A 13,088-nucleotide genomic window follows, 5' to 3' on the forward strand; every position below is an offset into this window, starting at 1 on the left:
GCTAGGAGTTTTGTTTTGTTCTTCTTTCCACTAATTCTGAGGTGCAGCTAGGTTTGAAAACAATTGTAATTGATCAAATTAAGAAATTAACTAGGTGGTTCTGAGTATGCATCTAAACTGCCTGGACCATACTTTAAAAAGCACAGATTGCTGGGCCTCCCCTCTGCAGTTTCTGATTCAGGTACCTTTTGGGGAGGGGTCTGAGAATATGCATTTCTAATGTGCTTCCAAGCAATAGTGATGCTACTGGTCTAGCGAACCACAGTTTGAGAATCCCTGAACTAGAGAAGAAGAGTGGTGGTAAGGGCTCAAGAAAGAAGACTAAATAATACACGTTTGCCAGGAGGGCTGTAGTCCCTTTCTGACTGTTGCTAAACATCTTATCTAGACTGGGATCTCAGATGCTCCCATCTGAGAACTTCTAGGGCTTTGAATAAGAGCCTTTCTTTTCCTAGCAGGAATTTTATTTCCATAAGCTTCCTGGTACAATTCCATGATGCTGTAGTCATGAGTTGGGTTGAAGATAATCACAACATGGAGTTTCTGCAAACTAAAGTCTTCCTTTCTTTGCTCTTTTCTGAGAAGCATGTACATACATAATTGCAGAATAGGAAAATTTGAGATGATACCTGTAGAAAGACCATTTTAGCAGAAACTGCCTGGCAGCTTTAGGAAAACTGGGTCTTCCTTCATAGGGTTTCAGTGCTTGCATCATCACATTGTCAAGCCATGCAGCCCACTGCTCCAGGGTGCTCTGCTGCTGAAGAGTCATCTTGAAGTCCGTTTCTAGTCTCTGAACCATGTTGTCATCACACTGACATACCCAGGAAGCCTGCTCCTGGGACAGTACACAGAAAGCAAAGAAAAAGTTCAACTCAGCACCTTTTCATTGAGTGTCAGCACACAAACCATATGCATAAATGGCAAATTATATTGAAAGCGTAAAACAATTAAATGAATTAAGAAAATGAAGGACTACTTGTCAGTTATTAAGGAAACTAACATCGCCTTTGTGAATGAAAAAGTGATGTGACATAAAAGTATGACTTGGTTTTCCTACATTAACTAGTCTGTGTGAAAGACTAAAATATAGGATTACTTAAGAAAAACAGGAGCCTGAACCGACAGTATGAGGCGTCTTTCTTTAGCTTTTACTCCCTCTCTTTTTTCTCGCAATCAGATAAAACTTTAAAGCCAATTCATTTGAAAAGATTTAGGGTAAGTCAGATGGATAAATAGATTCAATTGGCCAAAAGTGGTCCCTCAGGATTAAAACAAAAACAAACACTGAATGATACAAGGTAGGAGTATATGCTATATGAGTTTTACGGATAAGAAACTGAAGTCTCAAGGGCTATAGAGGCAAGGCTATGAATGCAAATTAATTCACAGAACCGAAAACAGCAACAACAAAAATACTTTTGAGAAAATGTAGGAAGGCTACCTGCCAAGAAATTTGATCACTATACTTTTCCTTCTGGTTCTGACAGGAAAGTTTCATGTTTGGTAACAGCAATGAAAACAGGAACTTCTAAAGTTAATTTTCAATGGCTGCCATAAGTTTTACAATGTTTCTAGTGCTATGTTGTATTTTAACATTAAAAAAATACTATACTCTTAAGGTCAGAATACAATTATTTGGTAATATAATATGAATAAGGACATGGCTGATAACACAGGGCCTGAATCAGCTAAACTAACTTCAAGCAATTCATTTAATCGGCGTGGGCCTCATTTTCCCCAAGCATAACATTAGAGAAATGAAATGTGACAAGAATTTTTAAACTGGGTTCACTGTGTCCAGATAATATTTTCACAATAGATTTCTGTGCAGGGCTGTCTGTGAAGGTCCTAATTCTATGTCTAAAACATTGTGAATATGTATGCATTTTTCTGAAAAGTGTCTATAGCTTTCAATCTATCTGTTCTCAGAGGACAAATTTATTCAAATCAACCATTTCAACTAAACCCCTAATCTCCACCCTCTGGTTCCAGCACCTCTCCTGACCCTACAGACTTTACCTTATTTAAGAGACATTTCAACTGGGAGGTACTTCAAATATAAAATATGCCCCAAACTCAATTCATTTTATTTCTTCAGGGAGACCTAGGGCTTCTTCTACATTCCCAGCTGATGATACCATCTACTATCCTTCTTTCTCTTACCTAATTAGTAATAGTCTTTCCGATTTTACCTCCTAAATATCACTTTTAAGTATTTTAAGTACACCACAATGATTATTAAAAATTGAAAATATAAATAAAAAGGAACAAAATATTAAGAATATCTAAAATGCCAACATTAAGAGATAACTACAACATGCTAATAACTTTCAAACTGTTCACATGCAGTATATACATAGGCATGTATGCTTACGTACATATGTTATTTTAAAAGAGGATCATATTATACATTTTACTTGATATTTTGCTTAGTTCCACTTCAATATATATGATAAATGACTTTCCGTATAGGCAAATGAGGAGCTATATTTATTGTTCAGTGATTGAATTTGCTTCAATGCATAAATATTCCATTATTCACAAAACCAATTCCATATAGTTACACATTTATGGTCATTCCAATTTTTTACTATTAGGAAAAATGCTGGAATTAGCAATCTAGTAACTACATCTTTGCTTACTTTTGTACTTTTTTCTAAGTAATAGATTTTTCAAAATACACTGTTAAATGACTCCCAGAACTTTTATATCAATTTAGGAGTCCAGAAGAGCACCCAGGGAAGAATTTATGTCTCAAGAAAGGATAGGGGAGGTTGTTTTCATTTTTTCATGAATAGCTAAGCATTTTTTTGATTGTGGTAAAAAACACATAACATAAAACTTATCATCTTAACCATTTTTAAGTGTACAGTATAGGAGTGTTTACTATATGCTCACTACTGTGCAATAGGTCTCTTTTTCATCTTGCAAAACTGAAACTCTATACCCACTGTGGAAGATTTTTTTGTGCATTGGTAAGAGGCAGGAGGAACTTACTGGTATCCTTGGAAGAATTTAATTTCATTTCTTAACATAAATTCAAACTCACTGCTTCCTAGGAAGTTAGTTCTTGCCAAGAGATAATGATAATCTAAAACTAAACTTAGAGAAATAAAGCCATAGGACATTATTCTGACTTTTCAAACTACTTTATATTATATTTCATTTTACTACTCTTAAGATTGAAAATATACTAACAATAGAGTACACTGTAATTACTCCTGTGAAGTATATTCCTGTGAAGGAATTCGGCTATTTCAATTCTATAGTGGAAAAAGGTAAGGATGAAAATTAAAGATATTATTAAGTTGGAAATAAATTATCTCCAAGATGATAAGGAGTCAGTAGCTTCAAAATCAGAATGTCTTTTAAATACAGAAACACAAGTATATGCAAAAGTTAGGTTATCAGGTCAACCAACCCAAGTATATTTAGCCCATACTGTATTTGGAAAACTATCCATTTACACAAAACAATTCTAAAGCAATACTATTGTAATACTATCAGTTAATTAAAACAGAAAACCAATTATACGGCCATAGGGAAATTATCCTGAATGCATGAGGAAAAGATTTAATTAGAGAAGAATGAAGTAATGAAAGAGATTTATGGATATCCTGAAAGAAACTTAAGCTCTTAGAGCATTAAAATATTGACACTTACATGTGATTTCATTGTTTTAAATTAAAGTCCCCTTATTACAAGAGCATCACCCTATATGTCTTAGGGTGTCAGTCTTAACTGAGGTTAATCTCGTAGGGGCAGGGACTTCCAAATGAACAGGAGAGGGTGATGAAGGTGGAATGGGAGGCAGGAGACAGAAAACCAGGTAAAATGTGGAACAGAAGAGGAAAGAAAGGAGTTAAAGATAAAATAAGCTAACCTGAGAAGGAGATTACATATGAAAATGAACAGAGTTGTGAGAGGTAAAATGTAGGGGGAAATGGAGGGCACACCACTGCGCTCATGGTCCTCTAACGAAAGGAAGGAGGTCTTGGAGGACAGATACTTAAGCACACAGGTTTCAGCACTAATAACTGTCATGTGGACCCAGAAAAACTTGGTAGCTGAGAATAAAGGAAGGGAAAAGGTAACCTCAAAGTTGGTGAGTGGGGGATGAGTAGTAGTATAGATGTATAACTGACCATTTATATGCAATAATGTTGCCAAGGCTGGCGTTTATAACCAGGAAGAACTCATTTCTATACATACTTCATAGGGTTCAGACACACAACTATACGAATGAAAATAATGTTAAAACAGAAAATTTTAAATCTTTCTCAGATATTATTAGGAATCATTCTTAAATATATTTTCGGTTATTAAACTTAAATTACTTTTTGAAACTAGAAGTTGCCTTACCATTTCAACTCTTCTTAAAGTACTTTTAAACATATCTTTTCTGAATGAAGATTTGACAAAAACATAACAGTATACATTTTAAGGCAAAAATATATGAACTCTTAATATTCCCTCTAAAATCAGTTAATGTAAATTCCACTGAAATATGTAGTTAATGGATTTGTAAACGTGAGACAGTTTGTTCTTGTGGAGCTTACATATTTGCATGTGTGTGCGTATGTGTGCTTGTATATATAAAAATATTTATGTAGATCTAAGAAAAACTATACACATTAGAAGTTTAAACCCAATTCATGAAAGTCAGAATGAACTTAACTAATTAACGACACCCTAAAATAAATCAAACCCAAATATTACTTTTTGATATATTTTAAATGATAAAACTAGTCCAGAATTGTAGATTAAACTTTGTAGGAAATGGAGTAATAATTAGTTTATCTTTAAGCAACGATATTGTTTTTTAAAACAGTTTTATTGAGACATAATTCACAGAGCGAACAATTCATTCATTTAAAGTATATAATTCAATGGCTTCTTTCAGTATATTCACAGAGTAGTGCCTCTATCATCACAATCAATGTTAGAATGTATTCATTTCTCCAAGAAGAAACCCCATACTACTCCTTAACTATCACCTCCCAATCCCACCAGTCTACAGGACCTAGGCAACTTCTAATTTACTTTTTGTCTCTATACATGTATTTGTTCTGCACATTTCATATAAATGGAATCATACAATGTACGGTCCTTTGTATCTGGTTTATTTCGCTTAGCATAACGTTCATCTCTGTTGTGGCATGTATCAGAACTTCATCTTTTTATTGCCTGATAATATTCCACTGTGTGGAATATCACATTTTGTTCACATAGTCATCAGTTAATGGACATTTGGGTTGTTTCCACTTTTATGTGGCTAATATGAATAACGCTGCTGGAACACGCATGAACAAGTTTTTAGGTGGACATGTTTTCATTTTTCTTGGTATGTACCTAGCAGTGAAACTGCCAAATCATATGGTAACTCTATGTTTAACTTTTTGAGGAACTGCCATACTGTTTTCCAAAGTGGCTGCAGCATTTTGCATTCCAATCACTAGTGTATAAGGGTTCCAATTTCTGCACACCCTCACCAACACTTGTTATTATTTGTCTTTTTTTTTTTTTTTTTTTGCGGTACGTGGGCCTCTCACTGTTGTGGCCTCTCCCGTTGCGGAGCACAGGCTCTGAAAGCACAGGTTCAGCGGCCATGGCTCACGGGCCCAGCCGCTCCGCGGCATGTGGGATTCTCCCAGACCAGGGCACAAACCCGTGTCCCCTGCATCAGCAGGCGGACTCTCAACCACTGCGCCACCAGGGAAACCCTATTACTTGTCTTTTTGATAATACCCATTTTATTTTATTTTTTGATAATACCCATTTTAGTGTGTGTGAAGTGGTATCTTGGGGTTTTTTTTATAGATTTAATTAATTAATTAATTAAGTTATTGGCTGCCTTGGGTCTTCGTTGCTGTGCATGGGCTTTCTCTAGTTGCAGTGAGCGGGGGCTACTCTTCGTTGCAGTGCGCGGGCTTCTCATTGCGATGGCTTCTCTTGTTGAGAGCAGAGGCTCTAGGCGCACAGGCTTCAGTAGTTGTGGCACACAGGCTTCAGTAGTTGTGGCTCGCGGGCTCTACAGAACAGGCTCAGTAGTTGTGGCGCACGGGCTTAGCTGCTGTGTGGCATGTGGGATCTTCCTGGACCAGGGCTCTAATCTGTGCCCCCTGTACTGGCAGGTGGATTCTTAACCACTGCGCCACCAGGGAAGCCCCTCAGTGTGGTTTTAATCTGTATTTCCCTGGTGGCTGCTGAATGAGTTTTCTGGTACTTTATAGGACATCTGTATATCTTCTTTGGAGAAATATCTATTTAGATCTATGCCCATTTTTTAAACGAGGTTGTCTTTTCATTATTGGGTTATAATAGTTCTTTTTATATAGTCTAGATATAAATTTTTATCAGATATATGATTTGCAAACATTTTTTCAATACCATAAGTTGTCGTTTCATTTTCTTGATGGTCTCTTTTGAAGCACAGAAGTTTAAAATTTTGATTATGTTCAATATTTATATATCTTTTGTTGCTTTTGCTTTGAGTGAGCCATGGACTGTTTTATTTTCATTGGTAACAATTAGCTTCATTATTTTAGTATCTGAAATAAAATACTTGTTGGGATTCCATAATAATATTCCTAAAGTAGCTATTTTTTACGTGTACTTTGATGTACAAGTGAGTAGTTTCATCACTAGGTTAAAAAATTATTCTTTCATTTGGATGGTCAAAAGAGTCAGATATATTACACCTAATTCTTTTCAAATAACAAGTATTTACCAGGTACCTATAGTAAACTCTGAAATAGAGTTTCAAGGTGGGGCACTTTTGAAAACAAATTTCTCGTGTGCGTGTCATGGTGCTACGGGCTTTACGTATTACTAGATATGTAAACAGTAATCCAAGATATGTGTTATAAAATGGAGAAAGTAAAGCCCAGAAGAGTTAAGTAACTTGCCCAAGACCCCACAGCTAGTAGATGAAAGAGTTTCATCTCCTGCCTACCAAACTTCACTGACTGTGGTCATCATTACTCTATTAATCATTCAGCAAACCCTGGTGACATATGTTGCTGTCTAGCACTATAAATATTAGCAGACTTTAACCGCAAAACAGAGGAGTAAAGCCATAGCTGAGTAAAACTCTCCTCTTTCAGGATATTGTGAATCTAGATGTGCCTGTGAATTGATGTAACTTTGAAAAGAAATATGATGATCCTAATTAAGAAGAAAAAAATTGGATACCTTTCATTAAAAGACACGTTTTGAAAGAAAACAGAGTACCTGGACATTGGCAAAGTCGACACGGTTGAGGTCATTGAGCATCTGGTTGATCTGAGAAGTGTTCTGAAGCACTGCACGAGCTGCCTGGGCCAGGTGATTGAGCGACGTGTATCTTCGCAGAGTCTGGGCAAAGGCACTTACAGCTGCAACCTGTAAAGAAATCCAATTAAGTTGGGATTTTTTTTTTTCCCCCTCCAGTAAAAGAAACCACTGCAATCTTCAAATCTTTATTCCCTTGCCAAATTTTAAATGCTTCCCTCTGAGACTTATTTCAAATTCATTTGGTGAGAGGGCTTACTCGTAAATTATAGCATTTAAACCTCTAAACCAAGTATTACTTTCCTTTTGAGTAGGCTGAGGTCAAGGCTAAAACAAACTCCCACATTTTTCGACATCTGAGTGCACCATTAATTAAACCAGTCTTGCAAGTAGCTACTAATCCATAGCAAGAAATGATTTAGTCGAGACAAGTAGGAAAAATGTTGATTTTCATTTCTAATTCTCTGTACGACAGTCAACTACAAACTAAGCAAATAAAGTATTTTTCCTTTTACTTGGAAAACCACACTATCCAGTCCTACTTTTTAAACTGGATTAAAAAACATGCTTTTCAGAGCACTGTCATTAAGATTCACTCTTTTTACCTTTATTTTATAGAGGTGAAATAGGAGTGGGTAATTCTGAGGTGAAATAAGAGCACTCAAAGACTTTATTAGCAAATACATAGCTAATAAACTTATCAGATACAAGCAACTCTTCAGAATTTGAATTTCTGTAAAAGGGCTATCCAGAAAAATCTCCATTTGTCCTTCAAAGTGTACTTTCCGGCCTTCTCCATTCTGCTCTGTGCCCAGGAGGACTAAACTGAATAGGTTACATTAACTGCCTCTCTTGCCCTTTGGCTTCCAGTTGGGTTTGGCCAATGAAAGGCACTGGTAAGAGACTGAAGGACGGAAGAAAGTAGTCAAACTATTAATTCCCTCACAACCTCTGCCCTCTCCTTCCAAAGGCCACAGCTCTGGAGGAAGGAGAAGATCTGAAGCCATGATCACTTCTTTCCCCTTCAGACCTAGGGATGGGCAGGCTTCCCACTATTCTGCTAGTCCTGGGGAGCTGTACCATTCCTCCTTGGTTTTCTTAACTCTTTTCACACGTTTAGAAACAGACCCTTCTTAAACTCCATTCAATTATTCTCCCCTTTGGATATACCATTTTTTCCCTGCTGAACCCCTGAACAAACTGGGTTATATTGAAAGATAGCAAAGATAATGACAAAGAAAAAGTCTAGGTAAATATCTAAATCTCATGATCTCATGAAAATTTGTTACTTGCATAGCAGATCTAATGAGGACTTTAACATATTTACAGGAATGACATTAAATCACTATGGGTATATGACAAGCAATTGATTGAACAGTCAGTTAGCTGAGCAGTAGAAGGCGTTCCACAGGCCAAAGGATGCTCTATCTTGATAGTGAGATGTTTCAGGACCATGTGGAACTTGGGGGACGTTCACATACCCCCAAAGAGAGTATTTCACATTTTCCCATCTCTGTGGTTTATACTAATCAAGGACATATCACGTGCCAGGCACTGTGTTAAATGCCTAACATACATTACCTTGCTCAATTCTCATAAACATTCTATTAGACACATGTTGTGACTTAGGGAGGTTAACGATCTCGCTCAAGGTTACACAGAAACTACAGTACAGTGGTGGGATATGAATCCAGGCATTTTGATAATAACTTTCAGTCACAACCTCATTATGCTGTTTCCACTGTCACGCTAGATCATCTTTGTTGATTAAATGCTCAGCTGAAAAAAGGCTGCATGTCCGTGAGAGAGGAATAGCAGAAGGCACCTTCCTCCAAGGTAAACCACCCAAATCAACTCTGGAGATCAGTGAGATGGCCCATATTGCAGATGGATTGCTACCACATCCACTTTGATGACACTGGGGCAGGAGGTACTTTTAGCTGTTTGAAAGTATTGTTATAACTATGACTGACTTTGCAAGTTGGAAAACATTCCTCTGACCATCATAATCAAATAGCACCTCCTTTATTTGCCCACCTGAATGTGGCACTCTAGAATAGCACTACCATGGAGAGCTTTCTGCAATGATGGAAATGCTCTACTTATGTGTTACCCAGTATGGTAACTACTAGCCACATGGGTTAAGGTGCACTTGAAATGTACCTAGTGTGACTGAGGAAGTAAATTTTAATGCAATTTAATTAAATTTACAATTTAAATAGCCACATGTGGTTAGCCCTACTGTATTGACAGCACAGCTCTAAAGCAACAATCTAAGGTGGGCATATCCATGAAATGTGTCCTATACATTTTAGAGAGAGAATGTGTTATTGCAAACCTTAAGCCGAAGCAGACTTGCGCTATCACAGACTTGTCAGCTACAAGAGCTTCAATCACACTCTCAGACTGAAAGCCAAGGCATACTGCTGGCGTCTGACAGTAGATACAGACCCTGACAAAAGGCCACAAATGTGATTTTTGTTATCAAAGTTTAGACAGAATCAGTCCGATCTGCCATGTATGTTCACAGATTAACCTAAAGTAACATGGTTGGTAGGGGACAAAGTGGAGAGGAGAATTCATATCTCTAGCTAAATAATCCACATTCCTGAAATATACTCATCCACTATGAGATAACTGTTCTCTTTAAGAAATGATTATTTGGGCTTCCCTCGTGGCACAGTGGTTAAGAATCCGCCTGCCAGTGCAGGGGACACGGGTTCAAGCCCTGGTGCAGGAAGATCCCACATGCCGTGGAGCAACTAAGCCCATGCACCACAATTACTGAGCCCATGTTCTAGAGCCCGCCAACCACAACTACGGAGCCCGTGCTCTAGAGCCCGCGAACCACAACTACTGAAGCCCATGCGCCCAGAGCCCATGCTCCGCAACAAGAGAAGCCATGGCAATGAGAAGCCCGTGCACCGCAACAAAGAGTAGCCCCTGCTCGCGGCAACTAGAGAAAGCCTGCACACCGCAACGAAGACCCAACGCAGCCAAAATTAAATAAATAAAATAAATTTATTTTAAAAAAATGATTACTTGATTCACAAAAGCATTCTCCAGTGTTAAAAAACCAAAACATCCTGAAAAGCAAATGGTTATTAATTTACATGAACATTTCGGAATACAATGAGTATAGTAGGGGACCTAAAAATTCTAAAACTCAAATGGAAACTATCTGAACATTCTAGGCTGTTCTTTTCAATAACTGAAATTAAGCAATCTTAAATATACACTTTAGAAAAGGGCTGATAAATACACCACACCTAAAATGTTTCTCTAGTCTCTCTGAAAGGAGCATCATCAAACAACATATCTTGTGCAAGTTCTTTACCACATGGTTATAAAATACAAATACAAAAATCAATTTAAAAAGATTTAATTTATTATAATATTAATATTCTACATAATATCATTTGATAGGACAGATTTAAAATTCATAGTTCATAACGATTTCCTAAACACAAAAGAAAAAGCAAGGACATAAAAGTATACCTTGGTTTGTATCATTCTCTGTGGAATATTGTTCATGGCATTGGAAAGCCAACCTTCAAGGCTTTTTGCAAAATTTCGAATGGCTTGGGTCAAGGCACCTAAATGTTAAAGAATAAAAGCAGAACGAAAAAGATACCAAAGAACATTAATCTTTATGCTAGAATAAGGGAAAACATGCAAGCACAACATGGGAAATAGCACAGAGCGTATATTATCCTCATTGACAAGACTTTATTTAACATTATTCCTAACTTTGAAAGAACCCAAATATTATATCATGGGCTTGTCTTTTAAAGCTATTTTGTTCCCAGATACTTATGATACTTTGTTGGGAAATGAAAACATTCAAACATTTTTGCTTATAGCAACATATACCAGTTGTGAATATACTTATGGAATTTTTTTATCTTAGACAAAACACTCTTTTCAAAAACAGCTTTGTGCTCAAAGGCTAAGTATTTTCTTTAGAAGTTCTTTATCTTGACTTTTTTCAAGCTCTTAACCTATTTTCATTTCTTTAGTTAAAAAGAAAATAATGCAAAGCTTTCTCTTTTTCTCTATGCATCTCTTTACATTAGAACATGTCAATTAGAGTAGATATCTCTCACTCGTGTTGAAAAGTAAGGTAAAATTAAAATTGCCTGCCTTGATACTTCTGGATAACTATTCTCCATTTCACTGGCAGGTAGCGATAAAAGATCACTGTGATAATAAAATTGCTGTCCCAGAGGCCAATATTCTTAAGATATCCCTAAAACAGTCCATTCCATACTCTTTACATCTCTGTTAAAACCTGAATAGGGATAGGTCCCATGAGAGTACTGTTTATGGTGGTCATAAAATGATTAAAAGCATTTTCCGTTAACAGGGGTGATTATGACTATTTTATAAGAACGGATCTGCTTACTGAGATGGCTGTATAATAGGAAACAGAATTCTTCTCTTGTTCAACAAGTAATTCAGTCAGTAGCATTTTACTTCACCTGTGCCCAAGGCTCCACAGTGTAGGGAGCAGTTTTAGATATTTAATAAGTAAGTGTTTGAAGCACCCACAACAGAAAATAAATCCCTGTGGGTTCCCTATAATGTGGGTAAGTCTTACAATTGGTAGTCCACAATAAGAGACAGAGAAGTTACATTTTTGTCCAAGGCTCCCAAGAATATTAATGTTAACGACGGGATTAAATTCCTTGGTTTTTCTTTCTGTGCTCAAATGAGGCTGACATGCTTCTTTACTACTTTTGTTAAAGCAGGGTTAGAAATAATTAACTTACTCAAATTAATTGCAAAAGATATAAATTTTACTATTCCAATAATAAAAACAACTAATTTTTAAAACTTATTTAAGTGGTCAAATGACAGAAGAGAAACTGAGATGGCTACATTTTGATTAGGAAAAACACTCAAGAAGTGCAGACTTTTCACCATGAGAATCATCTATTGGAAACACTGAGCTGGAAATTTCTTGAGAACTAATTTTTTGAAATTTCCAAAGCTTCTCACTTCAGCCAAAAAGAAAATAAAGAAAAATATTTTTCTGTTGTATTATGTACTGGAACCATGGAGGGCAGGCATGAATGGAAATGAAAAACAGTGGAAAAAAAAATTAAAGACCCTCTTTGAAACTCAGTAAAATTTTGTACAAGATTCAATTTGGCTATCTGTATTACGTAGTTTTCTATAATTAATATATAATAATTATTTAATCTGAAAAAAACAAGAACTGAGAAAAGTTACTTTAAAAAATTTAATATGGGTCTTGTTTTATTTAGACACATTTAATGCTAGGGAGATTGTAAAATAAAAAGATATGCTTTGTATCTCAAATGATTGTAAGTTTTTCCTTTTTTGTACTAAATGACATTTTGGGTCACCTTTCATTACAATCATAAATTGTACATTTGAGTGTTACCAGTTGAGTTCTTACACAATTTTTTACACTTCACTTTTTTTCCCCCATTTTCAGATAAATGTATTTTAGAGTATAGTAGCTTCAAGCTGACTTTAAATTAGTGTGATATGCAGACTTTTTTGGCTAAAAAAAGGAATCCCATCTGGACAGTAAATGGTAGAGTGAAGTACTAGTAGCCAGGAAAATTAAATTTTCAAAAATAAAATTAAGTTTGTTCTCTCTATAGGGATTCATGTCAGATCAAATTGTGCAGATTGACAACTTTTTCTCATGAATGGATGGTTAGAAATTTAAAACTAATCTCAAGCTAACTTGTCTCAACCTGCTTATGATTAATATTAAAATGTACAATCAGAAGATAGTGATCTACACTGTATTTTTTTTTTTTTTTTTTTTTTTTTTT

General features: G+C 36.0%; 1 protein-coding gene across 2 annotated transcripts in view; it reads right to left on the bottom strand.

Annotated features, from left to right (window-relative positions):
- The window catches only part of RFX3 (regulatory factor X3), a 291,441-nt gene that overhangs the window by 31,439 nt on the left and 246,914 nt on the right, over window positions 1-13,088 (bottom strand). For both annotated transcript variants that reach the window (XM_007464196.1, XM_007464197.1), the window contains 3 exons: window positions 10,774-10,871; window positions 7,237-7,386; window positions 630-838 (listed from right to left, as the gene is read on the bottom strand). In XM_007464196.1, coding sequence (XP_007464258.1) covers window positions 630-838; window positions 7,237-7,386; window positions 10,774-10,871 — 457 coding nt within the window. The remainder of the gene's footprint in view (window positions 1-629; window positions 839-7,236; window positions 7,387-10,773; window positions 10,872-13,088) is intronic.

Source organism: Lipotes vexillifer, unplaced genomic scaffold (genome assembly GCF_000442215.2).
Source record: "Lipotes vexillifer unplaced genomic scaffold, Lipotes_vexillifer_v1.1 scaffold1544, whole genome shotgun sequence".
NCBI classification, from domain to species: domain Eukaryota; kingdom Metazoa; phylum Chordata; class Mammalia; order Artiodactyla; family Lipotidae; genus Lipotes; species Lipotes vexillifer.